Raw genomic sequence first — 24,969 nt, forward strand, 5'->3', positions numbered from 1 at the left:
TGGAAAGTAGGACACCAGGTGATCCTTCCTCTATTCTGCACATTCATTAAAACTGATACTAACATATGCTTATAACAGTAAGTTATAGCCAGCCCTCTTCCTTGAGGTAAGGCTGCTACATTTCTTGCAGTGTGTGTGTGTGTGTGTGTGTGTGTGTGTGTGTGAGGGGCTTTCTTGCTTTCTTGTGTTGGTTGAATTTTTCTCCTTGTCACTTGTGAGACTGTGTTGTTGTTTATTCGTTTAGTCGCTTCCGACTCTTCGTGACTTCATGGACCAGCCCACGCCAGAGCTTCCTGTCGGTTGTCAACACCCCCAGCTCCCCCAGGGACGAGTCCGTCACCTCTAGAATATCATCCGTCCATCTTGCCCTTGGTCGGCCCCTCTTCCTTTTGCCTTCCACTCTCCCTAGCATCAGCATCTTCTCCAGGGTGTCCTGTCTTCTCATTATGTGGCCAAAGTATTTCAGTTTTGCCTTTAATATCATTCCCTCAAGTGAGCAGTCTGGCTTTATTTCCTGGAGGATGGACTGGTTTGATCTTCTTGCAGTCCAAGGCACTCTCAGAATTTTCCTCCAACACCACAGTTCAAAAGCATCTATCTTCCTTCTCTCAGCCTTCCTTATGGTCCAGCTCTCGCAGCCATATGTTACTACGGGGAACACCACTATGCGGACCTTTGTTGTCAGTCTGATGTCTCTGCTCTTAACTATTTTATCAAGATTTGTCATTGCTCTTCTCCCAAGGATTAAGCATCTTCTGTGAGACTGTAGGAAAACTGTATCTGCAACTAGTCAGTTGCTAGACTAGTAAAGCCTCTAGGATCCTTCTAAAGATTCCTGGAAGGACAAAAGGAGGTGTGTGTTCAGAATTTATTAATTTACAGTCATAGGCCAAAAACAAACCACCACCTGTGGACTAAAATATGAAAAAGAATAATCTAGCAGCTATACCTTCAAATTTGGGACAATATAACAAAGTTTGATTATATCCAAAGTTTTCTTACTGCAGTCATGAATCTTTTTTTTTTTCTGCTTTTTTGAGATTTCTGAGGATTTAATAAAAAGGATGCATTCTCTTCTACACTGGAGCAGCTAATGAGAAGGGATAATATTAATTCAGAGCACTGTGGATGGTACAATGGCACTCAGCAAAATGCAAATGGCCTTTTTAAAAATCCTGAACATTTAAAGTGTCAGGATCCAGTTCAATCCCTGCTATGGATCGGGTGGTACAGGGGGTAGGATAAGTAAACAGGAGTTAAATACATGCTCAGTCACACCTGGTTATGCTGGGCCCATCGCTAGCTTGCTTAAGGTACATACAGAGCTGCAGATGCATCCAGATTAAATTGTGAGTGGCCAGTCCAGAGTTTGGCAAAGATTAAAAGCAGTCTTCCTCAGCTGCCCATCTGGCTCATTTATTTTTTTTAATCTTTGCTGTGAAATTACCATTGTGTTTTATAGATGGGTATTGTGTTTTGTTTTGTAGGTAAGCAGTCCTTATTTCCCGTTATTCAATCGTGTCTGATTCTGAGCGACTGCCAGGACTAGTTCCTGCAGTTTTCTTGGCACGATTTCAGAGATGGCTTGCCCCTGCCTCAGAGGGCTGAGAGAGTGACAATAGATGGTGCTGTGCACTGTATACATGCAGCAAGTGTTGTAAAAATGCTATTCAGGTTTTCAGGCTGTAAGGGTGTATTAGAACTACTTTGCTTGTGTTCGTTAGTATGTTCACTAAGTTTAGTGCATGCTCTTATTAATGCTGAGATTTAAGGTGGCATAAAGCCTGAAAGCAAGTTTTCCGTAAGGCCTCACTAATTCTTAGAGACTTGCCTACTTTTTTAAAGAAGTTTTTCTATTCGAGACTTCTGAAGACATTTCATTTCTGTGAGACAGCATTTTTTTCCCTGTTGCATTGTACTTCTCATGTAATTTCATATGATGTCAGCTTCCTATGTTTTGTTTCCATTTCTTTCATTCTTTTTTCAGGAAAAATTATCCATGATAGAAAGATGCATAGTATCATTAGTTGATGTTGCAGCCAGGAGCCATCTGTTTGGAAAACCATACTCAAAAGTTGGCAGTTTTTCAAATTACATTTTAGCATACACATACAAAAAATGAATTGACAAAGGAAAAGAGAAGACAATTGTTATTAACCTCAATAGAGATAATTTTGTAATCATTTTATATTTTTATTTACACCACAATAATAACAAGTTGTCATAATGTGGTACAAAATACTGAACTTCTATTAAAGTTGAGATTGATGTTGGTATAGTTAGAGAAAGACACCATTGGTTAAAAAAAAAAGTAAAACAACGTAATAAACAACAGGAATGAGAGAGACCTAGGAAAAAATAACCCAAATTTCAAATCTACTAAGAAAAAGGTCATAATAAAATTTAAGTACAAAGAATATGCTACTATAATTTAAGGGGTTCATACAATTAAGAATGAAATTGTCTAAATTACAGACTAAACTGGTAGCTGCTATCAATGGTGACTTACTGAGCATGTATAGGCATAAAGCAGAATATAATAAAGTTACAACTTTTCATACTACATATTTGTAATAAATTCTTGGGTTAATAGTTTTTCAACCCATATATATGGGTTACCACCAATGTAAAGCACCAGAAGTGTTAAATTATTTTCCCCGGCCCTTACCGTTTAATTAATCTCAAATACAATATGAAGCTGGGAGGAAACCAAGATCAACTATCACTATGAAGAAACCATTTCCTGCTGATACAAAGTTTTGTTTCAATCCACAGTGTTTGCACAGTACAGCACTGCTTAAATGTCAAAAATCTCTTTGATATATAATTCCTAGTAATTTAAAAAGTAATACAGCTGAGCTGAAGAGTTAACTCTTAAAGTTATTGTCATTTTATCTGAGAATTAATATAAACAGAAATTAGCATAGGCTTGCACCTTCTTTAACCCTTACAAAAAAACAGAATTCTTCTCCCTCCTTCTCTAAAAAAAGAAAATGACACAGGCAGTTGTGTGTTCAGCATAGTTCTCCTAGAACATTTCCACATAAATACAATATATTCTATTATTGGTTTGTCACAAATGCTATTCTTTTAAAATGACAAATGTTTAAGTAGTCCTTTGTATTTTTAAAATTTTACAATAAAAGCACAGGTCCTTAATAAGTCCAAACAAACTTCTCTTTTCCATGCTCCTTATTTTTGTGTGACATAAAACTTCCCAAACTTTATCTCTGGCTAATGCCATTAGAAAGCTTTTTCCCAGAGCTGCCAAGTGTGGCGTGCAAAATCTGTTTACACTATAAAGGCATGCCAACCTAACAGACCATGCAACCTCAATGTGTATGAAACTTAAAAAAATATATTCATATATATTTATTTATATATATATATATATTTATATATTTATATATATCAATGCCCATAAAATGTGGGCCCAAAAGTTTATAAAAGAAAAAATGGAATGAGTACATGATTAATAAAAAGGAATGTTTGTTTACTGAAAGTAAAATAACAATGATATACTCTATTATACTGTACTATAATCTGGAGCTCACTTTTAGGTAATTCAGTTTTAAGATGCTCCTGTTTTTCAACTGCTACAAGAGAAGAACTGTAGTAACTCACCCTACACCTTCAAAACTGGGTTAATCAAAATAACATACAGAATTTTGCTGGTGGAATTTAGGTACCCCTTATTTATAGAATATAAAAATGTGGTAATTAGAGATACATTGTCATACTCAGATTGAGCTCTTTGATTATCCTTTTATTAATAAAATTATTTCCACCCTTATAACACGCATTTCTTTTCTCTCCTAGAAGAACTGCAGAAGAAATCCAGTTTCAGGCTTGGAGTGAGATTATGCTATATCCATTTTAAATAGAAGTAGATCATGGGGCAAATTATATACAGTATACCAAAATTCTTTCTGACTTCAGAAAAGCTTTTCACTTCCAGTGATGTAGCAATTTGAAACTAACAAATGAAGCATCTTAAAAGTAACAACATTAAAAGCCATCATATTAACACCATTATGTTATGTACTAACAATTGCTTGTGATGAAAAAAATTCTGTTGACAATTTTGATGTTCAAAAATAAAATATATTTGAGATTCTAGTAATTAGAGAATTTATCACTTTGATCAATTGTGATAACAAAGTAAATTAACAAAATATGATATCAACTGATTTCACACAAAAATCTTTTTAGATCACAGCAGCAAAGCGTTTTATAAAATATACATTTTATCTTTACCATCAAACTTTACTCTTAGAGTACGCACCTGGCAGTTCTAATGCCAAAAAGAATTCATCACTTTGAATATATTTGGGTTAGCATGAACATTAATATTGTAGTGTCTGTCTTAAAATTGCATATCAATTTTTGCATTAAATCAACTCCTAAAACTCTCCTGCACTCACTCAAATTTATGTTTATGTTCTCACAACTCCAGTCATAATGGAATGAAAGAAAAAAGCTTTTCAAAACTATAAAATAAGTTATAAATTGACTCTGTCAGTTAAGGAACAAAAAAAAATCAGTCTCCTCTAATTCCACTACTAAAAATTTAATCAGTTACCCAGAGGGTCAACTTCCCTCATTTTAAAAAATATGTAGAAGAAAAGAGAATGGTGTAGAAGAAAAGAAATGGTGAAGATTAGCACTCTCTCAAAGAACAAGTAATTATTAATATTTATTTTGAAGTAATCTTCTAAAGGGATTATTCAACCACAATGGTTTTTGTGTGTTTGCTCAGTGTTAATTGTACCAACAGAACGTTGCAGTCTTTCAACTTATTTAAATTATTAATGCCTTTAATAATCCTTGCCAGAGAGTATATATATCACTCTTTATAATACTAGTAAGCTTTTAAGATAAGAAAGTTTCTCATTTTCTTTATGTAGCATAACAACTACAACTGAAGAACTGAGAAATTATACAATCAATTTCCTGATCTAAAAATGACTGTGGAATCCTTCCTTTTGAGAAAAGGGTTTTCTGAAAATAACACATACAGCAATCTGCAACATGCACAAGACTATGAAAAGTGTTTTCTGTACAAAAAAGCTGGAAATAAGCAAACTTCAGTGTATAAGGAGAAATTATGCATGTCCAGGAAATGATTAATGTCTGGAAATACAGTTCTCAAATGAAAACCAAACATGAAAATCAATGCAAATAAGGCTGTTCTACAGCTTTATACGAAAACTAATGTATTATGAAGCAGCAGCAAATAATTATTTGCCAGAAATACTTCGTTTTTTAAAAGAGGGTCAACACTGAAGAACTTAAAAGTGAAATATTTAGGGTAGTTGCCCAGCGGCTAAAACGTTGGGCATTTTAAAAACATTTCAAACTGCACTTTGAAAATGGGCAAGTTTCAAACTAGATCCCCTTTCTTAACCTTTCAATCCACCAATCCTCTGCAAGGAACTTCCAATGGTTGCCATCTGCATTTATTTATATAGTTAATATAAATGCACTATAAATATTTAATTATTAATTTGTAAGAGTCATTTTTCTAAGCTTGGAATATATTTATATTATTCATTATACAGTGTATATATATATTTATACCTAAAAAATTAAGCAATATCCCATGCTATCTGCTTTTAATAAAAAGCATTCCATTTTTTAAAAAAAAATTGCAATTGTATCTGTGCATGCCTTTACAACCAAATCGATAATTTAAATGTTATACATAATGTATAGAAGACGACGTTGGATTTTTTAAAAATCAATTAATTTTAGAAACCCAACAGCATTTGCCACATTACTGGCAACTACCTTAATTTTTTTAAAATTTAAACAGCAAGGAAACAAAATCCAAAATAAACTTGTAGACTGTTTGGGAGAAGCTCTGGCCTTTGCTTGCTTTAAATAATCATGCTAGCAGAAATCCTAGAATCTTTCTTGATGAATGCAGTTCTTGTCCTTCTCTGCCAGAGGAACTGCTGCAGAGGTCTTTTCTTTAAGGCATAGTTCCTCACAAATGTCAGGAAAAAACAGCTGCCCCAAATCAGTCTATTGTTTTAAAAGGCACAAACTCTTCCAATGGCTTTGGCAATGCTAAAGCCAATCCCTTTTCTGGGCTATCTTTCTTGTTTTTACATTCTTCCTCTCCACATTTATATAGTTTGCATGTTATGTATAAAAAGCTTAATTCTCTTTTTACCCTTCATAAGAAGAAAAATAACCCTCCTCAGGGTCTGGGTTTTGAAGAACATCTCTTATTCACAAGTACGCAAGAACCACAAAAATAATACAGAAACAAAAGTACAATCTAGTTTGAGTGGTCTGTATGTAATCAAATATAAAGCACCAGTTTTAAATGAAAACTGTCACGCCCATGTTAAGTCTTTGATTTTGAAACAACAGCAAAAGCTGGCAACTTTGCTAAATAGTTCCCCAGCCTCTTTCCTCTTATAGCTTCCATTGAGGAAAAAAGGAAGATTACTCAGTGCATCTGTAATTCATATTGCTGCTCTTCACCTGCATTTTTCTTTTCTGTGAGCATAATCCATACAATATGGAAAGACTAGGCTTTCTTTCAACATGGCTGCCTTTCTGGAAGAAAATCAGGGCAGGATGCAGGTATAACAAGAGAAAGCGTTCAGGCCTTCAAAGACAAGATGAATTTAACTGGAGCGCTTCAAACTAGATGAACGCTACAGAAGAGGATCTTCTTCCATGGGCTCCTCATCCAGCCTGTAAGCAATTTCATCAAGAGTAGTCAGAATGATAGATCTGCGTGGCTCAGAACGAGATACATATGTTTATTTGCTGCAGTTGTTAATAAACATGCAAAGCAATATTATTCTGATGTGTCACTTAACATTCTACCACACAGCCTTAATGGCTATTCCTAATAATCATTAATAACATCTACAGTCCGGATCTCAGAATTTTGTTAAGAGAAACTGCTTCATATTTGGAACTCCACGTGAAGAGAAATTCTAACAGTTGCTGTGAAAGAATGGATTGTTTATACTACCACTGACTTACAGGTTCTTATACTTGGCCATCTGTACTCTCAGCTCCTTTTAAGAATCTGCCAGAGCTGAACAGTTTTGAGTAGAAGGTGCAACTCCTGCCCTTTCCCCTCAGTTCCCTGAGAACACCAGGCCAGGCATCTGTAGAGGGAGAGTGGTTGTGGTTGCACAAATGACCACTCAAAAAACAAGTTACAGGTGTACCACCTGTCCTTCTTTTTACAAGGAAAAGAAAAAACAAAAGCAAGACAGGCTACTGAAAAAAAAAGAAATTGGGGAAAATCCTCTCCAGTGCTGCTGCTAAGGTGGCTGAAGGACAACTAAGTTAAAGGTGGGACCCAAGCCCATGAAACATGAGCACTTGATGGGCCAAATTTCCTGCCGTAATTCTAGAAGATTCTGAGCCTTCCATGTAAGTACAACTTCCATATATACAGTACATAGACCATGAAGATGAGCAGTTGGTTTCACCAGTCAATTATTAAATGATATTATATTTTTTTGCTCAAATCAAATACTGAGGCATTTTTAATATAATTCATTTTGAGTATTTTAAAGCTGTATCTCCTGGCTGAATATAACAATTCTCCTTTCCCAATCCTTCCCCCGGATTTTTCATTTGTTTTTTATTTCTGTTTCTAGATTTTAAATTGTAAACCTTTACAAGTTTGTGTTCTGACTTCTGGAGCCTCTGTAAATTTGTTTTTCTTCAAGCTATTGACTTAAATCTGAGGTCCAATCAGTTCCATTAGCATTGCATTATATTAACTTGGTGTACTTTTGATAATGAAATGCTCTTTCATCTAGCAAAACTGGAAGTGATCTTCAACAATGACCTTGCCCTAACAAGATGTCACTGCCACCACCTATTCTTCCCAAACTCCTCAAATATTAAAGGGTGAGCTGTGAAAACTCTTTGGCCTTCTTGCTTTTGATGGTGGAGGATTTTGCTAGATCAAAGAATAAGATACAGCCATAGTTATTTCCCAAATCAGGTCTAAAATATTGTTTCAAATGTATTTCTGAACTGTCTCAAGTTCATCTTGCCAAATTCAACTACAGTATTTTGAACATTTTGGAAATGTTTTGTGCATAAAACACTTTCCAAATGCTCAAAGCAGCCCATTTCACTTCTGGAGTTTTACACTTGAAATGGAATGTTTTATGAAGGTTTGTTCTCAAAATGATTTGGAACAAAAAATATTTTGCATATCCCTGTATTTATTTATAATACTATTTAGAGGTTGCTTTTCTAGTTCTAGTCCTGCCTTAGGCACAAAGCCAGCTGGGTGACCTTGGGCCAGTCACGCTCCCTCACCCCTGGAAAGGAGGCAGTGGCAAAACACTTCCTAAAAACTTGCCGTGAAACTGCAGGCAGTCGTCGGGAGTCAACATCGACTCGAAAGAACCAAAAACAAACAAAAAAAGAGGTAAAGAATAAAACTCACTTTTTCTCAGGAAGTGGCTTAACTCCCACTGACAAAGATGCCATAGCTGTTACAGTTTCTGCTTCTTCATTATCATGCTTCTGTGCGTCTATCAAAGAATAACTGACTGTTGAAGAATAACGTTGGAGTGAATGCCAGTACTTACCTAAAGGAAAAATTAAGCCATTACAGAATCCATTACTATTATTTTTCTATACAACAAAAGAAGAGCATCTTCAATCTGCAAGAACCTGAAATATCCTTACTTCTAAGGGCCTTTACATAATATATGTCAATGAAGTAATAACATAATCTCCCTACTGCAGCTCCATTTGTCCTGTTATTTCCTTGTGTCCCTTTTAAATTAATAAAAGGTATACAAGGAAATAACAAGAGAAGAGGGCAAAATGGAGCTGCAGTAGAATAGGGAGATATGTTATTACTTCATTGACATATATTTTGTCTAATTTACTGGAACTAGAGAGATGTTCTAAGGGCTTCCTGAAAAAATAAAAAAATAAGAAATACAGATCATATAAAACATTCTGTCACGCAATTCCAGACATAACATTGGAAAGGGAGGAGTCATTTTAGGGAATAAACAAATGAACAAAAATCTGGGGGTATGTTGTAGATATACTACATCTTGTTTTCAGCAAAGCACTGAATAAAGTGCCCCATGACAGCCTAATTATGCAGCTAGTGAAAAGTGAGTAATTAAATATCGCTGTCTTGAAAACCATACTCAAAGGAAATTCATCAATAGTTCCTTTTCAGGTAGTCCTCTGCAACATTTTCATTAAAAATTAGGGTCCCTGAAGTGGAAGATGCCTAGAAAACATTGATTAAAATTCAACATAAACTTGCTAAGTTATAAGAATGGTGTTGGAAAATAACAGAATGAGTAACAGATTCAAATCAGAACAAAAGAAATGAAAAAGAAATCATTTAGGAAAGAGAAAACAAATGAGCAAGTATAGGATGAGGAAATTACTGGCTTGGCAGTAATATATATTAAATGGATCTTTCAGTTGTAGTATCACAAGTGGAGTATGAAATCAGAATAACGTGGCTTCAAAAAAGGCAAATGTAATTAAAAACTTCATCAGATAAATTTCTATATTGTCCAAACTACTGCTTCTATTCTGTGCTGGCCAAAAGTCTGCTGTGCTGTGCTTCATTTTTGAATATTGTGTCCAGTTCTGGGCACTGCATTTTAAATCAGATTGGTTACGAGAAGAACAGTTAAGAGAAGGAGAAACTAAGTCCTAAATTGGAACTTTATGTTTAAGACTCTAGAAATTATGGATTTTGGTGATAGATTCATAAAGGCAGTAAAATCAATTTATACATTTCAAAAAGCTAGAATTGTAGTAAATGAAGACACAACACAAGAATGCTTAATAGAAAAAGGAACAAGACAAGGTTGTCCGTTATCTCCTCTACTATTCATATTGGTACTGGAAGTAATACTTTAACTGAGAATTAACAGAGGATATTAGAAAAGACCACCAGATTGAGGGAATAAAGATAAAGCAAGAAACATATAAACTAAGAGCTTTTGTGGATGACTTAGTTATTACTTTGCAAAATCCGCAAACATCAATTGATTACTTATTAAAGAAATTACAAGAATATGGAGAATTAGCTGGTCTTAAAATAAACAGAAAACGAAAATGATAAATTTAAATATGTCACAAAATAATCAGATTATATTAGAAAATAAATCAGGATTTAATAATGCTAAAAAGTTAGATACTTAGGGATAGAAATTACAGCAAAGACTAGTGACTTATTTCAAAATAATTACGTAAAAATATGGAAGGAAATCAAACAAGATCTATCGAGGTCGGAAAATTTAAATTTATCACTTATGGGATGAATTTCTACAATTAAAATGAATATTTTGCCTAGTATGCTATTCTTATTCCAAACTATTCCAATATTACTAACAGATAAAACTTTTAAAATATGGCAAAAAGATCTCTCAAAGTTTATCTGGCAAGGGAAAAAACCAAGAATAAAATTTAAACTACTACAGGATGCCAAAGAAAGAGGAGGCTTGGACCTACCTGACTTTAGGTTATATTATGAGGCATGTGGTCTACTATGGTTAAAGGAATGGATTACCTTAAAAAATTATAAACTGCTTAATTTAGAAGGACATAATTTAAAATTTGGTTGGCATGGGTTTTTATGGTATAATAAATTGAAAGCAAATAAAGCGTTTAATAACCATTGTATCAGACGGTCTATTCTTAGAATCTGGGAAAAATATAAGCCTATATTAACATCGAGCTTACCATTATGGACCTCCCCTCAAGAAGCCTTTACAAGGCGAGAAAAGATAGACAATCATAAATGGTTAAAATATTTGGATCTATTAAAGTTTGAGGGGACTAAGTACATAATGAAGACTAGAGAAGAATTGGAAAAAGAGGGATATTCATGTCATTGGTTTATGTATATTCAACTAAAAGAACAATTTAAAATAGATACGAAAAATTATAAATTTACAAAAGAACTATCCTGGTGAGATAATCAAGTTTATGCCAATAACGACTACATGATCTCTAAAACATATAAAATATTATTACAAATAAGAATGGTAAATGTACAAATTAAGGAATGTATGACTAAATGGGAGAAAAAAATTGGACATGATATTGAATATGATTATTGGGAAAGGATGTGGAGTAAGGGGTTAAAATTTACACTTAATTATAATTTGAAAGAAAATTTTTACAAAATGATGTTCAGGTGGTATATAACTCCAGATAAATTATCTAAAATGTTTAAAAACACTTCAAATATCTGCTGGAAATGTAAAAAGGAAACAGGAACTTTATACCACATGTGGTGGACCTATGTAAAAGCTAAGAAATTTTGGACATTTATACATAATATTATATGTAAAATGTTGGCAGTAGATATTGTTAAAACACTGGAGCTATACCTATTGGGCTTCATGGACAAAAATTTAGAAAATAAATATGGAAAACTTTTATTATATTTGATTACGGCAGCTTGAACCATCTATGCCTCAAAATGGAAAGAAGAACAAGTCCCATCAGTCGAAGAATGGATAATCAAGTCCCTGGACTTAGCACAGATGGCAAGACTCACTGATCAACTAAACGATAAAAATATGGACGATTTTCAAAACGATTGGAAACCCTTTTTTAAATATGTTGAACTGACGCTAAAAGTTCCTATGGATATATAAAATGTAAATATTAATTATATTAATTATATAATTCAAATAGAATTATAGATGTTATATTAGAGAATTAAGAAAAGGAGATAATATGCTATTAAGATCCACTGTTTAGATAGTTGGAAATCCTGCTTTTTAAATCTTTTTTTCTCTTTTTTTCTCTTTTTCTTTTCTTTTCTTTTCTCTTTCTTTCCCTTTTCCCTTTCTTCTCTTTTTCTCTTTTGTCTAAGTAATGGTATTGTAATGTGTTATTGTTTATATGTAAATTTATGTTCAATTTTTTTATCTAATAAAACTAATAAATTTACTTAAAAAAAAAGACGCAGTTCAACTGTAGCAGAAAAACTACTGTTCGTAGGTACTCACTGTGTATTTCAATGACCTTCTCAATGGAATGCACTGCATTAACATTTGCTGTCTGCTGTAATATTTTTTCAGGAATAGGATCAAGCTGAGATAATAAGAAATACAATTTAGAATATCACTTTTTAAAATAAGTAATAATCATATGATTTGAACAGTTGTAGATTTCTTTAAGTCATACTGAAAAAGCTGTGATTTGACATCCCTTGAAGTATCCACCAACTGCCATTTGTGACAATCCCTCTTTCTCTTATAAAGACATTCTCAACATTGTAATGCAGTTAGGTGTCAATGTACAGTATGTGTGCAATGAGAGATGGAACACATTTAGTAGAAGCATAACTTATACATAGTAGAATTAAACATTGTGGGCAGACTATGAAGTTTTGAGCTAATCTGATATTTTTTCAAACTTCAAGGCAGACCAATCAAATGAAGGGGAGTTAAGCAATATATGACTTCATGGTATGCAGTTGTCAGGGATGTAGCTGAGAAAATTAAAAACATTTAGATGATTATTTAAACTAGATTTATCTAAGTTTATAAGAAACTAGAAAAAAGGAATAACTTCCCGCAGGCTCTCTTCACATAACTTTTTCCATTCTGCCTTGCACTCTGCACAGAAACAAGGGAACACTTAGCGTATTAATGTAACATGCTCTTCCCATTTCCCCCCTCACAATTCATAAGGAAAGGTAACAGACATATGATGGAATGTTTCGAAAAAGTGTTTTGGAATTGATTTGACTCTTAAAGCACCAGCAACTTTTTTTCAGGCTCACACAGAAGCCTTTAAAAAGAGCTGCTTTAATGAATATTAGAGACATGCTGTGCTACCACAAGCTCTGAATCATTTCTGAAGTGTGCACAACCCTTGTGCCCAGCTACCATCTATATTTATACCAACGTGTCTTAGAAACAAGAAAAGATTTCTGAAATTATTCCCTTCAGTTTTCCACAAAACACATTCTTGGTACGGAGAGAATCACATATGTAGTCACTGGAGCTGGATTCAGAAAAACTAATCAGCAAGACCGCTGATGTGTGATTGTTGCAGAACAACAGTCGGTAGTCAAAGTAAATGCAGCTGTTCTAAAATGAATTGGTCTCATACCGCCTAATCCCTATCATGATCAATTGCTGCTATGCTTCTATTTCCTCACTACATAGGTAGCAAGTGTGTACATATACAGGTGCTTAAAATGCTGTCTGTGGCTGTATCGGACACTCAGAAATTTAATCTGAGCTAAATTCTTACCTTCATTTTAAAACACAAAATATCCTTCAATATGTGAAATTATACGTTATATTATCTTATACTTCTAAAATTAAACACTGCACTCAGGGGATTTTAAGGCCAGATCTGCCTTTTATTCCTAATGCTGGTTGGTCTCTTGTGCAGGGATAGGCAGTTTGATGTCCTTAAATGTAAAGGTAAAGGTTTCCCTTGACATTAAGTCCAGTCGTGTCCGACTCTAGGGGGCGGTGCTCAGCTCCGTTCCAAAGCCGAAGAGCCGGCGTTTGTCTGTAGACACTTCCATGGTCATGTGGCCGGCATGACTAAACGGAACGCCGTTACCTGCCCACCGAAGCGGTACCTATTAATCTACTCACATTTGCATGTTTTCAAACTGCTAGGTTGGCAGGAGCTGGGACTAGCAACGGGAGCTCACCCCGTCACGTGGATTCGAACCGCCGACCTTCCGATCAGCAAGCTCAGCAGCTCAGTGGTTTAACACGCAGCGCCACTGTGTCCCTTTGATGTCCTTACAGACCCTTTAAAATACAAGTCCTAAAATCCTTTGCCATTGACTGTGCTAGCTGGGGCTATGTTGCCACCCTAATCCTCAATTAATCCTCAATTTTAAAAAAAGTAAGTATAATCTTCTAGCAGTTTTTCCTTATATTCTGCTGTTTGAGGATCCTAGGAGTAGCCTGGAAAATTAATATAAAGTTTATCACACGTTAATATAGATTAGCACAATTCTAACATCAGCATTTCAATGACAATCAGCCAGCAGCTGGCAAAGTTAAACTTATTCATATAATTTTGAGAAATTAATTGAGACCCAATCATGCAATTTGTTAAATGTATGGACTGACCCAAGAGTATATACCAGATGGTTCAGCCTTGTGTCTAAAAAGCTGAACTGAACTCTCACCGGAGAAGAACATCAGGAGACTGAGAGTTCTAGTCTCGCCTTAGACATGAAAGCCAGCTGGGTGAACTCTCTCTGAGCCCAACTCACCTCACAGGTTGTTGTGGGGAAAATAGGAGGAAGAAGTATTAGGTATGTTCGCCACTTTGAGTTATTTATAAAAATAATAAAGGCAGGATAGAAAATAAAATAAATAAAATAAATTTCATTAGCAGAACAGATGGCAAAAGAATTGTGGCTGTACATGTTAAAAAGCTGAAAATTTAAAGAGTGAATTAAACCAAAGCAATGGCTTTGGAGTAATGACAATGTCACAACCAGCCTTCTCCATATATGGAACTGGAACACTACATATACTGTCTGTAACAACTCTGGCAGCAACACAAAACCACTGAATCTAGGAAGTCTTGAAAAGACTATGAAGTGCTTTGCAGCCCCCTGATTTGATTCACAAAGCAAGACACTCTTCAAAGGACTGAATCAGCTTTGATGGGGCAATTTGATTTGAAACACCTTCTTGAAAGGCAGGATATGTATCTAACAAAACCAGAAAACTGGCTCCAGCAAAATAAATGTGCCTTGCTCTGTGGGTGGATCATAGTGTACATATCCTAACAAGAGGATGACAGTCAAACTTAATCAAATCTGCTCAAGAGGAAAAAAAACTTAAAAATATTTTTATAAATTTAAAAATTGAATCACATAACATGCTTTCAGGCCATTAATAATTATTAATACACCATAATGTCCTAAAATACAAAATCTTGCTTAATATTACAGATATTATTATTCTAGACCATTGTCTACCAGTTTGAGACTTGTTAAAAATAATATATATCTTTCCATATACTTCTTTGTCACAAAGAAGGAACATGGGTTACCTTGTCCTGTTTAAAAGTGTAATAAATGGATTAATTTGTCTGCCATCACTGTATACCAAGGCTTATTAAGGATAAAATTCCATGTTTCCAATGTCTAGTTATCATTTTTGCTGGTATCATCACACACGTCACTAAACATTTAGATTTTATTTTCTTACAATCTTCAATAATATTTCCAACAATGGGGACCTATTTTAGTTAATGATTATGCCCATTTCTGTGAAAACCACCCTACAAAAATTTCTAATCTTTGGACATATCCACTATAGATGAAGATATGTGCCTTTCTCACTTCATTTATATCAACAAAGCACAGAATTGTTTATGTATATCAATTTCACCTATATCACAAACCATCTATCATTTTTCTCACATTTGGGAAGATATATTCAAGTCCCCTTCATTTAAGATAGTTTACAACTCATTTACCCAAACTGCTTTTAATCCATTTAATGGGAAGTTTTAATGCTCCAATGGAGTAATACAGAGTTTAGATAGCAACCCTTTAGTTGACACAGTAAATTTGAAAAAAATAATATTAGGTATCACTAAGTTTCTTTTTGGTAGCTTGAATATCTTTTTGAAAAGAAAACACAATTGTAGCAAATGAAATCAGGTAAGATCGAAATCTAAAACTTGTAGAACCCATCTCTTATTCTAACCGGACTGTCCTTCGCCCCTTCAAATATTTCCACATATGGTCTAAAACTAATACAAGTAGTGAAACGGTAGGCGAAGTTGCCAATTTCTTCAAGTCTTCAAAAATGGATTAGAAGTAGAACTGACAGGTCTTTTTAGAAAGTTATGGTATACTTTTAATCCTTTTTAAAAATTTGCCATGAAATTCCAAAGAAAACCATACCTTAGATTCTGTATCAGCTATCACTCCTGAAATATTTCTCAACTGTATAATTTCATATGCATCATGATGTTGGGAATACACCCCCCCGCCCCAATTTGTTTTAGTGTACATTATGTTGTAAGAAAGCCTTGGCTTTCCATCTGCTTTTAAGAAAGCCAAATTTGGGGGGGGGGATATTTTTTGTTATCTTTGGATTATGGATGAAAATAAGCTAGTTGGAGCAACCTGAAATAATAAAACGTCTTGATGTAACCTAACTTCTAATTTTCCTTTTGATATAAAATAAATTAGATTTCTTTTAAACGTGTTAGGGATTTTAACTCCCAAATAAGGTGGTTGGTTCTGTGATTCTGAGTACCCAGTTACCTCTCTATCCTTTGAAGCCACATTAAAACATAGTAATTCAAATTTTGAGTAATTGATTGAGAGACTTCATGCCTTTGAAAAAATAGTTAAGATTTCTTGAATTATTGATATCGCTTGCAAAGGTTCTGAAAATGTTTTTTTCCCCTCTATTTCTCAGTCTATCCAAGAGCCCTGGGTTTTCCTGGTGGTCTTCCATTCATAATGTGGCTTCAAAGGGTAGAGAGGTAACTAAAGAAACATGGCTCTTACTCTCTCCTTCAGTTCTGGTGGCTGACCTAGCAATCTCTCATAATCAAGAGAAGGAAACAAAACACCTGAGAAGGAAGGAGAGTGGGCTTGCACAGGTACACCTAGTGCACAGTTGCACCCTTTCCTGGACCACAAAGCTCTTCAGACCGTCACCAATCCCCTGGTCACTTCATGATTGGATTACTGTAATGTGCTCTCCTTGAAGACCACCTAGAAGCTATAGCTGGTCCAGAATGCAGCAGCATAGGCAGTGGTAACTCACTGCACTGGTTACCAGTTGGCTTCAGGGTGCAATTTAAGGTGCTGGTTATGGCTTGGAGCTTAGTTATCTGAGGGACCACTTATCTCCAATTGTTTCCGTCCATCTGTCAAGCAGGGTGGGTGCAATCTGGGTCCCATCCAGGAAACAGTGTCATCTTATGGGAACCAGCCCCTGCCCCCTGGAATGATATCCCCTCAGAAATTCTATTTATTTATTTAAATTTATTAGCCACTCAACTCCAATGGATCATTAAGTCCCATTAATGCAACTCCCACCATTAAGGTGTTCCAGAAATTACTAAAAACCTGGTTTTTATCATTTTTTAAAAATTACAACAGGCCTTGGGATAGGGTAGTTGTGGAGCCCTTTTTGCTTTGGTTTATTCTTGCTTGGGTTTAAGGCTGGGTGTCTGTTCTTCCTGCCAACTGTGTTCTCTTTTTATATGTATTGTTTTTTCAGAGTTGTCAAGGAATCAAGTGGCCTCAAAATTGGGTTAAATGTGTTGGACATGGGGCCCACCCCCACCAGCAAGAAAACTGACAGATGATCCAGGGCCTGGAGACTTACACCTTAAATAACATTTTGCCCCCTGACAAACTACTTCAGTTCAAAGGCAACAAAGAGAAATGAAAGGTCTTGATATTAGGACACACACACACACACACGTCCAGGTAGTGGTGGAGTGGGAAGAGCTACCCCAGTAACACCACCACCAAAAACATCCCTTCCTGTCCTGGTTCACTCAGGAGGCAACAAGTGGTAATCCTCCTTCCTTCAGTAGCTTCTCTTGAAGGGATAGATGTGTGCTAAAGAGTGGGTCCTTGGTTTAGAATGAGCTGCCACTGATTCATTAGAATTCTAAATGAACCAGAAGAAACTGAAAGGCAAAAAGAGGAAAAATAGAAGAAATGAACAGTGCTTCTGAAAAGGATGTTTTCAGCCTGCTGCTCCCATAGCCAGTCTCTCTGTGTCTCACAGACATGCACACATGCAGCTTAATCCACAGTCCACCAAATAAGACCAAACTGCATCTGGCTTTCACTAGTCCCTAGCTCATGGTATAATTCCTTGATTTCCAACATGGATTTCTGTGGGTTGGATTTTCTGTTTTGATATGGGTTTTAGTCAGCTCTGGGGAAGAGCTCTGAGGGAACAAAGACAAAAGGCAAAACCAAAAAGCCAGCTTGAGAGGGGAACCTTCCCATTCCTTTGATTCTTTAGGGCTTGATTTTCATAGATTTCAGATGTCTCTGCCCAATTTCCCGTAATCTGTTCAGTGCCAGAACCTCTTGAGATAGAATTTCCCCCCATTCACTACACAGGGACTGAACATACACATAACAGGTATACACCTACACTCTGGGTAACAAGATGAGTTGAGATGCATTCTCACCTGTAAGGCAGGCACTACACAATGGTGAAAGCAAGAAGAGATTATAGAATGGATTAAAAATGGAAATAGTGCTTTGGGAAGAGAGGATTTTGTCCACTGTGGGGAGTGATAGCAACCATTTTGGTCTTCAGGAAGGAAATTGTATTGAATGTATTTGCTATAGTAGTGGATTCCTACACTCAATAGGGTGTTGGACATTATCCCCAACAACCTTCCAATCCTTACACTGTATGAGAGAATCATAGAGTTGGAAGTGACCTAGGAAGTCATCTAGTCCAACCCCCTGCACACTGCAAGATTCACTGCACCACCCCCAACAGATGACTATCCAGCCTCTGAAAACCTCCAGCAAAGGGGAGGAAACCACTCCACATGGTAACCTATACACTGATTGACAGCTCTTTCTGTCAAAAAGTCTTCGTAGCATCTAAACTGTATCTGCATCCTCAAAGTTTCATCCCATTAGTTCTAGTCTTATCCTCTGGAGCAAGTGAGAATAAGTCTGAACCCTCTACAACGTGACTGCCCTTCAGGTATTCAATGGCAGCTATCATGTCCCCTCTCAAATTTCTCTTCCGCAAGCTAAACCTTCCTAGGTGTTTTAATTGTTCCTTGTAAGACTTGGTTTCCAGTCCTTTCAATGGATCTCACATTCCAATGTAGAATAGGCAAATTCGATATAGGGGTGTCAAGGAGAAGCAGTGAAACTAATACCATACGTCAGTCAACAGAGGAGGCTTCAGTACCAACAGCAAAGTTTGCTGACTGGGCTATCTTGTGCTGCTTCCAGACTGTGTCTTACTCCTATTGTCTGCTGCTAAATCAAATCCACACACAATGGTTTACAGTACATATAAAATCAAAAATAAAATTTAATTCAAATAAAAAATCAACAAAACAAGCAGAAACATTGAGTAATAATATGATTGTAGTGATAACCATGGTACTAGCCTTATTCTACATGGCAGAAAATTAAAATCTGAAGGCACCCCAGAGAGTTCCATTTTAGCCGTTTTCCTAAAGAATGCCAAAATAGATGTCAAACAGGCCCTTGGGAAGAGGTGGTTCTATGGTGCTCCCCACTGTTCTTATCTCACATACTCTATGTGGGTGATGGTAAGCATCCCCATCAATAGTGTGCAGAATGGCCCAGTTCTACCTGGATGGAGTGAGAGCCAGTTTGGTCTAGTGGTTAAGGTTCTGGGCTAGAAACCAGGAGTCTGTGAGTTCTAGTCCCACCTTAGGCATGAAAGCCAGCTGGGTAACCTTGGGCCAGTCACCTTCTTTCAGCCCAACCTGGTGCAATGTAGACTAGCCTCCTCGTGGTGCACCCCAGGCAATGTGACTTGTCACGGCTAAATAGTCTACACATCTGGCTGCTGGAACTCACAAGGATTTCCCAGAAAGAAAAAGCAGCATGAACACTGAACTGCTATGCCAAAGGATTAAAAAAAAAAAAACCTGGATGAAGTTGTTCTGAAGATACCTGGGAGCCAAACCATGTAGGGCTTTGTAGGTTAAAGCCCTACTTTGAATTGGACCCTGAAACCTACTGGAAGCCAAAGCAGTGCCTGCAATACAGATGTAATATGGCTGCAGTGGCTCCCCCTTGTAAGCATGCAGGCTGTTGCATTTTTCACCAACTGCAGTTTCCAAGTAAGCTTAAAAGATGGCCCAATTGTTAGGATTCAACTTTCATCCAGGTCACTGCAATTTCCAGACAACAGGTCAAGACTTCCACAGCATCTCTGGTCTTGCCTATACTGATGATACTTCATCCTCAACTGATGACTGAATTCTCCCAGTAGTTTCAGGCAGATATGAAAGGTAGATGTGAGAGTACCAAACTCTGTGGCACTCCATATGGGAAGAAACATCAGACTCACTGCTCCTGCCCTACCACTGACTGTAAGGGATCCAAATAATCCACTTCCTCTAAGGCTTCTATAACTGAAATCCCACCATCTTCTCAAATCCTTCCCTTAAAAAGGGAAGGTTGGAGACAGGGCAATAGTTGTCCAATACAGCCAGATCTTCAGAAGACACTATGCTCTTCATGTAAAAAGGTGTTGACCATGACATGGATCTAAGTGACAGAACTCATAACAAACTGCATGAAGGTTGTTCCACTGGATCCACTGACTGCCCCAGTATAAGGTGGCCTCTGGCAAGACTAGATCAGGATATGACAGCTGTTGTTTAGTGTGCCGATGGGGTGGCTCTCTCTGTTCCAACATCTGGAATTTGCCCTAAGATTTATCATCATAGAGACCTGGGACCTGAGGCTTAGTATTAGGATCTCTATATTCTATATTGTTTTCCCAGATAGCAAAATCTGGAAGACTGCTTTCTCTGGTCTTGTTTGCTGAAATTTGAGAGTGGTGACAACCATCAAAGATGCCTATTATATTGGCCAAGGAGACACAAGGAGTGTGCATCCAACAGTGATACCTTCCTACTGTATCTCTGGCACTTCCTAAATGAAACATTTGGGGCCACAGTGTTTCTGACAGTATGGGAGAACTGAAAAAATGGCAAACAGCATGAAAGAAAGACTGTTAGATGGAAAAAAGAAAAGTGAGAATAAACCCCCAAAAGCTGGACTGTCAGGTTCTGAAAAAGAAATGCCAATATACTCCTAGTATGGAAAAGGAACTAAGGGAAATTGCAGAAGCCATGTCTATATGGAGACTACTTTCCCAAGAAAGCAGGGTTCTCATCACAATAATTAGCTTTGGAAATGTTCAGAATGTGATTTGGTGCAAATTTCTTGTGTATGGTTTTGCAGAGACCATGATGAAGAAATACACCTAAGTCATAATAGTATTTAAAAATAAAGTATTCCAGATTTTCTGCATATAGTATCAGCTATAACTACAGCAGAGCAAATATGGGATTTGTGCCATGGTAAATTAGTAAGAAAGTATACATTATATTTTTGCTTCTACCTCATTTCCAAGCAAAGCAGAAACACATGCTTCAGATGCGTCACAAATGGCTGTCAGGTCATGACCTCCTTCAAGAGCTAGAACGATTCGTCCTCCGGCCAGCCCCATTAGCTGTTTCGTCAGGTATCCAAAGCCTGAGAAGAAGCAAAAAAGAATAAAATACAGATAAGCAGCAAAATTAATTCCTCTCAAAAATCAGAAACATAATAAAAATAAAGTTATAAGCCACACTAAATTTGAGAAAGCATTGTGTTTATGATTAGACTGATACCACTTCATTTCAATCAATTTTTCCGTTTTCAAAGCTATCCCCACAATTATAACATATATAATCTGCTTTCAAACTGGTTTGAAGTATCATTTAGTTTACATTTTAATGCAAAAGTAATCAATTCACATTTCCTGAATCTATATGAAAATCAGAGTGCCCCTATATGTTAAAACTGTCTATTAAAAAAATGTGCAGTCTGCAACTCAGAATTTCCATAGACATGTGTATATTAAAGAACTGCATCACAAAAATGCATGCACGAAAGTATGCATATTTGGAAAAAAACGCAAACAAAAAAGTTTTATGTGAACCCTGTTTCCTATCAGTTTGCCACTACAAAATGTTACGAAATAGTACAGAATGACCTTAAATTTGGAAAAATGAGAAACTGAGCACTACTGAAAATTGTTTTCTCCATCTTATTACTGAAATAAGTATGTTGCCTGAGATATTTTAGATTCCACAAATATTTGATAAACTTGTGGCATGTGTGAGAAAGTAAGCTTTTATGAGTTATATCCAATATGCCAATTCTGTCCTACCTGTGACTTTAGAGCTCTAGGATCAACTACTATAATATGCTCCTGGTAGGACTATCACTCTTCAGCAAAGGATCGTTACCTTGCCATGGTGCTGGAGCTTGAGCACCTCAATGATGCCATGAGCTAAACCCTGAACGGCCACCCAAGATGGGAAGGTCATGACAGAGAGGTCAGACTAAATGCGATCCCTGGGGAAGGTAATGGCAACCCACCCCAGTATTCTTGCTGTGAAAACTAAATGGATCAGTACAACCAGAGATATGTCAGTATACCATCGGAAGATGAGACTCCCAGGTCGGAAGATGGTCAAAATGCTACTGGGGAGGAACAGAGGATGAGTTCAACTAGCCCCAGACGTGATGACGCAGCTAGCTCAAAGCCAAAAGGATGGCTAGCGGCCGACAGTGCTGGTGGTGAACGGCGAATCCGATGTTCTAAGGATCAACACACCATTGGAACCTGGAATGTAAGATCTATGAGCCAGGGCAAATTGGATGTGGTTATTGGTGAGATGTCAAGATTAAAGATAGACATTTTGGGCGTCAGTGAACTGAAATGGACTGGAATGGGCCACTTCACATCAAATGACCACCAGATCTACTACTGTGGACAACAGGACCACAGAAGAAATGGAGTAGCCTTCATAATTAATAGTAAAGTGGCTAAAGCAGTGCTTGGATACAATCCAAAAAACAATAGAATGATCTCAATCTGAATTCAGGGCAAGCCATCTAACATCACAGTGATCCAAATATACGCCCCAACCGCAGATACTGAAGAAGCTGAAGTAGAGCAGTTCTATGAGGATCTGCAGCACCTACTGGACAACACACCGAAAAGAGATGTTATTTTCATCACAGGAGACTGGAATGCTAAGGTGGGCAGTCAAATGACACCTGGAATTACAGGTAAGCATGGCCTGGAAGAACAAAACGAAGCAGGACATAGGCTGATAGAATTTTGCCAAGACAACTCACTCTGCATAACAAACACTCTCTTCCAACAACCTAAGAGACGACTTTATACATGGACTTCACCAGATGGACAACACCAAAATCAGATTGACTACATCCTTTGCAGCCAAAGGTGGCGGACATCTATACAGTCGGTAAAAACAAGACCTGGAGCTGACTGTAGTTCTGATCACGAACTTCTTATTGCACCATTTACGATCAGACTAAAGAGATTAGGGAAGACCCACAGATCAGCTAGATATGAGCTCACTAATATTCCTAAGGAATATGCAGCGGAGGTGAAGAATAGATTTAAGGGACTGGTAGGGTAGGGTAGGGTCCCGGAAGAACTATGGACAGAAGTTTGCAACATTGTTCAGGAGGCGGCAACAAAATACATCCCAAAGAAAGAGAAAACCAAGAAGGCAAAGTGGCTGTCTGCTGAGACACTAGAAGTAGCCCAAGGAAGAAGGAAAGCAAAAGGCAACAGTGATAGGGGGAGATATGCCCAATTAAATGCAAAATTCCAGAGGTTAGCCAGAAGAGATAAGGAATTATTTTTAAACAACCAATGTGCGGAAGTGGAAGAAGACAATAAAATAAGAAGGACAAGAGACCTCTTCCAGAAAATTAGAAACATCGGAGGTAAATTCCAGGCCAAAATGGGCATGATCAAAAACAAAGATGGCAAGGACCTAACAGAAGAAGAAGAGATCAAGAAGAGGTGGCAAGAATATACAGAAGACCTGTATAGGAAGGATAACAATATCGGGGATAGCTTTGACGGTGTGGTCAGGGAGCTAGAGCCAGACATCCTGAAGAGTGAGGTTGAATGGGCCTTAAGAAGCATTGCTAATAACAAGGCAGCAGGAGACGATGGCATCCCAGCTGAACTGTTCAAAATCTTGCAAGATGATGCTCTCAAGGTAATGCATGCTATATGCCAGCAAATTTGGAAAACACAAGAATGGCCATCAGATTGGAAAAAATCAACTTATATCCCCATACCAAAAAAGGGGAACACTAAAGAATGTTCAAACTATCGAACAGTGGCACTCATTTCACATGCCAGTAAGGTAATGCTCAAGATCCTGCAAGGTAGACTTCAGCAATTCATGGAGCGAGAATTGCCAGATGCACAAGCTGAGTTTAGAAAAGGCAAAGGAACTAGGGACCAAATTGCCAATGTCCGCTGGATAATGGAAAAAGCCAGGGAGTTTCAGAAAAACATCTATTTCTGTTTTATTGACTATTCTAAAGCCTTTGACTGTGTGGACCATAACAAATTGTGGCAAGTTCTTAGTGGTATGGGGATACCAAGTCATCTTGTATGCCTCCTGAAGAATCTGTATAACGACCAAGTAGCAACAGTAAGGACAGACCACGGAACAACGGACTGATTTAAGATTGGGAAAGGAGTACGGCAGGGCTGTATCCTCTCACCCTACCTATTCAACTTGTACGCAGAACACATCATGCGACATGCTGGGCTTGAGGAATCCAAGGCTGGAGTTAAAATGGCTGGAAGAAACATTAACAATCTCAGATATGCAGATGATACCACTTTGATGGCTGAAAGCGAAGAGGAACTGAGGAGCCTTGTGATGAAGGTGAAAGAAGAAAGTGCAAAAGCTGGCTTGCAGCTAAACCTCAAAAAAAACAAGATTATGGCCACCAGCTTCATAACTGGCAAACAGAGGGAGAAAATGTAGAAGCAGTGAAAGACTTTGTATTTCTAGGTGCAAAGATTACTGCAGATGCTGACTGCAGTCAGGAAATCAGAAGATCTTTAATCCTTGGAAGAAGCGCAATGACAAATCTCGATAAAATAGTTAAGAGCAGAGACATCACACTGACAACAAAGGTCCGCATAATTAAAGCAATGGTATTCTCAGTAGTAACATATGGCTGCGAGAGCTGGACCATAAGGAAGGCTGAGAGAAGGAAGATAGATTGAACTGTGGTGTTGGAGGAAAATTCTGAGAGTGCCTTGGACTGCAAGAAGATCAAACCAGTCCATCCTCCAGGAAATAAAGCCAGACTGCTCACTAGAGGGAATGATATTAAAGGCAAAACTGAAA

The 24,969-nt window shown here is 37.0% G+C and overlaps 2 protein-coding genes and 2 long non-coding RNA genes across 5 annotated transcripts in view; 2 read left to right on the forward strand and 2 right to left on the reverse strand.

Moving 5' to 3' along the window:
- Positions 1–24,969, reverse strand: part of RAMP1 (receptor activity modifying protein 1) — a 322,064-nt gene that overhangs the window by 35,167 nt on the left and 261,928 nt on the right. The gene's annotated exons all lie outside the window — the stretch shown is intronic.
- On the forward strand, positions 2,052–6,769 carry LOC134507321 (uncharacterized). The gene is made up of 2 exons (XR_010068893.1): positions 2,052–3,886; positions 4,908–6,769. It is a non-coding gene; the product is annotated as an uncharacterized LOC134507321 (long non-coding RNA).
- The window catches only part of HDAC4 (histone deacetylase 4), a 207,281-nt gene continuing 188,913 nt past the window's right edge, over positions 6,602–24,969 (reverse strand). For both annotated transcript variants that reach the window (XM_063317859.1, XM_063317858.1), the window contains 4 exons: positions 21,123–21,256; positions 12,006–12,090; positions 8,444–8,588; positions 6,602–6,711 (listed from right to left, as the gene is read on the reverse strand). In XM_063317859.1, coding sequence (XP_063173929.1) covers positions 6,672–6,711; positions 8,444–8,588; positions 12,006–12,090; positions 21,123–21,256 — 404 coding nt within the window. In that variant the 3' untranslated portion in view covers positions 6,602–6,671. The remainder of the gene's footprint in view (positions 6,712–8,443; positions 8,589–12,005; positions 12,091–21,122; positions 21,257–24,969) is intronic.
- LOC134507322 (uncharacterized) overlaps positions 7,125–24,969 on the forward strand; it is a 31,428-nt gene continuing 13,583 nt past the window's right edge. The window contains exon 1 of the long non-coding RNA XR_010068894.1: positions 7,125–7,407. This is a non-coding gene — a long non-coding RNA (uncharacterized LOC134507322). The remainder of the gene's footprint in view (positions 7,408–24,969) is intronic.

Source organism: Candoia aspera, chromosome 1 (assembly GCF_035149785.1).
Source record: "Candoia aspera isolate rCanAsp1 chromosome 1, rCanAsp1.hap2, whole genome shotgun sequence".
NCBI lineage: Eukaryota > Metazoa > Chordata > Lepidosauria > Squamata > Boidae > Candoia > Candoia aspera.